Genomic DNA, 4,702 nt, shown 5'->3' with positions numbered 1-4,702 from the left:
TGAGCGGTTCTATCCAGTTGTCGTTTCAATTAGTCGTGAGCAAGCAGTCACTTTGGACACTACAATTTATATTGGAGCGCTATCGCATTTAAGAGTGACGTCAAGTTTTAATTTCATTCACAGATCGCTCGCCAGTCAGACGGTTCTCAGAAGATTGCTGCAACGTAAATTCGTGTTATTGGAATTCCGCTGTTATTTTTTTGTTTTTACTTAAGGTAAGCATAAACAAATAAGTGTCAAGTGTTTTGCCATATTTGAAATATGTTCCACCTTAAAGTTCTCACGCCAGGTTGAAACTGAAACTGAGAACTCATGTTAGCTATGCAAATGACACTAATGAAGGCAGTTTTATTTTTTGTTTCTATTCCACACAGCCAGCGTTATGTTTTCAAAATTAACAACCAGATTGGCACCCCGCCTCTGCACACCCGGTACAACAATTGCCAGCCGTCAATTGACATCGCAACAAGTCTTCGAACGCGAAGATAAATACGGCGCTCACAATTATCATCCCCTGCCCGTGGCACTCACCAAGGCCAAGGGTGTCTTTGTCTGGGATGTGGAGGGCAAGCGGTATTTTGATTACTTGAGCGCTTATTCAGCTGTCAATCAGGGCCATGGTCATCCCAAAATTATTAAAGCTCTGACGGAGCAGGCTCAAGTATTGGCCTTGACTTCACGGTAAGTAGAAAAAGAAGGTACAAAGGAGGAATAATGGAAATTTTTTCTTTAGTTTTCGAAGAAACAAAGCAAGAACTTGAGATAAGCCGGACAACTTTAGCAACAGAAATCTATATTTGAAAAAAGAAATTTATTATCACTCCCGGGGAGTAATTTTTGTGAAAGCAACGCACAGGGAGTGTTGGCTGTCTTATCAGGGTAGTCTATCATAAAATAAGAAGAAAAAAAAAAACGAGTATAGCAACTGATAGTGGTGTTGGCCCACAATATACCACCAATAGCATAGGTCAAGCCTTATCTCAGTTATTGCTCTTGATTTGAAATCTAAACATAACGCTTTGTGCATTTCTAGTTCGTTGTCTTGTTAATTGATATATATTTTCTTGTTATTGTTTTATTTTACTAGAGCCTTCTATTCGGATGTCTTGGGAGAGTATGAGGAATATGTCACCAAATTGTTTAACTATGACAAAGTTTTGCCCATGAACACCGGTGTTGAGGGTGGAGAAACTGCCTGCAAATTGGCCCGGAAATGGGCCTACACCAAGAAGAATATCCCGAAAAATCAAGCCAAGGTAAGAATTAGAAAAAAAACTGTTGGACACGATGAATCGTGCAGATCTATAAAAATCTTAAAAACTATGGGGGGTCTGGCCAAAACAAGACTTAGAAGACTTCTAGTAGTCTATAGAAAACACCAGCGATTGTTTATAAAAATTCTTACAGATATTCCTCTGATCTATAACAGCTTTCCGCTGAGATCCTTACGGACCTATAGAAGGCCTAATGATTTAAAGAAGGCAAAATACTCCCACTTTTAAATAAATTGACTCTGAAGCTTTGTTCTCAAATATAGATAAACTAGGGTGTCTACAAACCACTACTGATATGAGATTTTTGAGAATGAGAATATTGTTATATAAGATAAAAGAGTTACGTGTTTAGTGACTCCGGCCAGGTTCAGTTTTCAAGGCCTTAAAAAACTTAAATTTACCTCTAGAAACCCTTCGAATTCTTGTAGGGTTTATAATTAATGACGATAGACTTCAAATATATGGAAGACCCCACTCTACTGCCATAAAGAAGACCTCAGAGGATTTAAACTGAGATATACATTATTTAAATCATCTCGACGACTTATACCGACCTCTTCCGCCCTTCGAAGTGATCAAATCCCTCTATTTTACAAAAAAACCCGCAATAACGGCCTCAGAGGTCTTCTACTAACCTATGGAAATCCTCCCTATATTGACATATGAAAGACCTTAGATGACTTTTTCCCACTCATAGATTTTCAACTGATTTGAGAATCTTAAAAGTAATTTAAAGACTGACGATTTCGGCTGAGTAAAGCGACCTGTAGACTAACTTATAGAATATGTAGATGGCTTCAAATTACCTATTTGTAGGCGACTCCAAAAGGGTTCATCTGATTTTGATAAGGAATCAGGAGGTATTTATTACCTTACATAAAGACTGAACTTATCTTAAAAGTCCTCAGGGTTTTTCTACTGGCCTATAAAAAAACCTCAAAATTATTTTAAGAACCTAGATAAGACCTCAGAAGAACAATATAGAAGATCTCAGGGGATTTCTTATGACCTATAGAATACCACAAATTGTGACTACTTAGTTATAGAAGCCCTTGACTAACCTACAAAAAATTTCTAAGGAGTATCAGTAGGCAACCTCAAGATGATTCTTTCCCTCGCCTTTATAAGGTTTCATCTGTCGAAGGTTGAAGTGGTCTTTTACAGAAATGTAGAATATCTTTCGAGATATTTTTCTGAGAAAAATGTGGTTCTGAAGACTTTCTCTAAATTTATGAATCTTTCCAAACACAAAGAATAGTTCTGAGGCTGACTAAATCTTCCAAAAAATTACAATTTTTATTTATTTTTTTGTTTTATTTATATTTCCAGATCATCTTTGCCGAAAACAATTTCTGGGGCAGAACTTTATCAGCCGTCTCAGCATCCACCGATCCCAGCAGTTATGAGGGCTTTGGACCATTTATGCCTGGCTTCGAAATCATCAAATACAATGATGTGCAGGCCTTGGAGGTATATTTCACAATTCAATAATTAAAAATCAGGAACTAAAACAAATCTGTCTGCCTTTCTAGAAAGCCCTTCAAGACCCCAATGTGTGCGCATTCATGGTTGAACCCATTCAAGGTGAGGCCGGTGTTGTGGTTCCCGATGATGGCTATTTGAAAAAGGTACGCGAATTGTGTACCAAAAACAATGTCCTCTGGATTGCCGATGAGGTACAAACCGGTTTGGCACGTACCGGTCGTATGTTGGCTGTCGACTATGAGGGCGTTAAACCTGACATTTTAATTTTGGGTAAAGCTTTATCGGGTGGTATGTACCCCGTATCGGCTGTCTTGGCCAATGATGATGTTATGCTCTGCATTAAACCCGGCGAACATGGTTCCACCTATGGTGGCAATCCCTTGGGTTGCAAGGTAGCCATGGCCGCCCTGGAGGTGTTGCAAGAAGAGAAATTATCTGAAAATGCCTTCAAAATGGGTGAATTGTTGAGAAGTGAATTGAATAAGCTGCCCAAGGATGTGGTTTCCGTGGTCCGAGGAAAGGGTCTGCTCAATGCCATTGTTATTAATTCAAGTAAGTGGAAATGTTGATGAGATTGGAATATCAGAATTTTCTAAAAATTTATTTTATTTTCCAATAGAACACGATGCCTGGGATGTCTGCTTGAAATTGAAGGAGAATGGCTTGTTGGCCAAGCCCACCCATGGTGACATCATACGTTTTGCCCCTCCCCTGGTCATCAACGAGGAACAAATGTTGGAAAGTGTGGATATTATTAAGAAGACCATTATGTCCATGTAAAAGCCGTGCCTTAATTCCAAGAATCTGAAGTCTGAATATTTTGTAAAAGAAAGCATTTAAATGTAGAGTTCTAAGTGCATTTTTTGTAAATGAAAAAAGAATTTATAAATATATTTTTTTAATAAAAAAACGCAATTTCCTTTTTGTTTGGAAAAAAAGAAAAAAATGAAAAATCATAACCTCAATGTCACAATGACAAAAGTGTGTCACCCAAAACCATTGACAGACGTCGCTCGACCATCAAAGCCAACAAAAATAATTGAATCATAAAATTACCACTCATTTACTCGTTGTCGTCGTCAGCCTTGAAGGAAGTGTCCGCAAAAACATTAAGATAAAAAGAACGCCTCAAATAATGTGAAACGAAATTATAAAAAAACTCTTGATTTTTATTAAAAAAAATTGTTTCATATTCCTCTCCTTTTTTGAGGCAAAAAACTGTTTTTTAATTAAATCACGGCTACTTCATTTAAATGGCGGGGGAGGGATGGATGGATGGATGCATAGTCTTGAGACAAATCAAGTGACATGCGGTCGTTAAGCAATAAATTGGCTACAAAAAAGGACATTTTGCGACAAGACAATGACAGTCTTGGGAGCATGGCACAACAGCAACAGCAAGGATACATAAAAATGTCAAAGTAGCCTTCTTGCTGGCATTGTCGTGTCTTCTTCCTTCGCCGTCTTATCTGTTGTTGGCCAAGTAGTTAAGAAAACAAATACTTTCATTTATTTTGCAGTCAGGAATTTCTGGGCAATAAAAACCATTAACAAGAGAATCTTAAAAAGGTAATTATTGCTATGAGCAGAAAAAAATTCTAAAAATATATTGAGGAGGTGGGGTGGTAGAAGAGGGGTTAAAAGGATGCTGGAAATTCCTTCAACCAGCCAAATATAAACAAAGATTATGGTGTTAAATGGATTACACAAAATTCTACAATAGAGTTACAAAATGGGCATAATGCGCCACAATGGTAGCAAGGAAAATGCCATAAAAGTCGACGAACTCATATTTTTATGACACGGTCTTATTGTTAATTCGATGCTTTTGTATTTTTTTCGTTGCCATAACCAAATGTAATATTAGAATATCATATTGAGTTGACAATTGAAAACGCGCAACAAAAAAATAATGAGCTCAAGAGGAGTTACACTTTTGCAAT

At 37.4% G+C, this 4,702-nt stretch overlaps 1 protein-coding gene across 1 annotated transcript; it reads left to right on the top strand.

Moving 5' to 3' along the window:
• Positions 1–3,579, top strand: LOC131801494 (ornithine aminotransferase, mitochondrial-like). Its single transcript, XM_059120244.1, has 6 exons — positions 1–215; positions 375–681; positions 1,088–1,256; positions 2,604–2,744; positions 2,807–3,311; positions 3,379–3,579. Exons 2-6 carry the CDS (start codon positions 383–385, stop codon positions 3,537–3,539), a joined length of 1,275 nt encoding a protein of 424 aa, XP_058976227.1. The 5' UTR covers positions 1–215; positions 375–382; the 3' UTR covers positions 3,540–3,579.
• The last annotated feature ends 1,123 nt before the right edge of the window (positions 3,580–4,702 follow it).

This window comes from Musca domestica, unplaced genomic scaffold (assembly GCF_030504385.1).
Source record: "Musca domestica strain aabys unplaced genomic scaffold, Musca_domestica.polishedcontigs.V.1.1 162, whole genome shotgun sequence".
Classification (NCBI taxonomy): domain Eukaryota; kingdom Metazoa; phylum Arthropoda; class Insecta; order Diptera; family Muscidae; genus Musca; species Musca domestica.
Note: the sequence above shows the minus strand (reverse complement) of the source record. Positions and strands in the feature narration are given on the sequence as shown.

What these genes read in the sequence shown, in the direction of transcription:
- LOC131801494 (XM_059120244.1), top strand. Translation starts at nt 383, where the DNA reads ATGTTTTCAAAATTAACAACCAGATTGGCACCCCGCCTCTGCACACCC. An exon ending in GTATTGGCCTTGACTTCACG is followed by an intron (nt 682 to 1,087) that starts GTAAGTAGAAAA and finishes TTATTTTACTAG; the next exon opens with AGCCTTCTATTCGGATGTCT. An exon ending in ATGATGTGCAGGCCTTGGAG is followed by an intron (nt 2,745 to 2,806) that starts GTATATTTCACA and finishes CTGCCTTTCTAG; the next exon opens with AAAGCCCTTCAAGACCCCAA.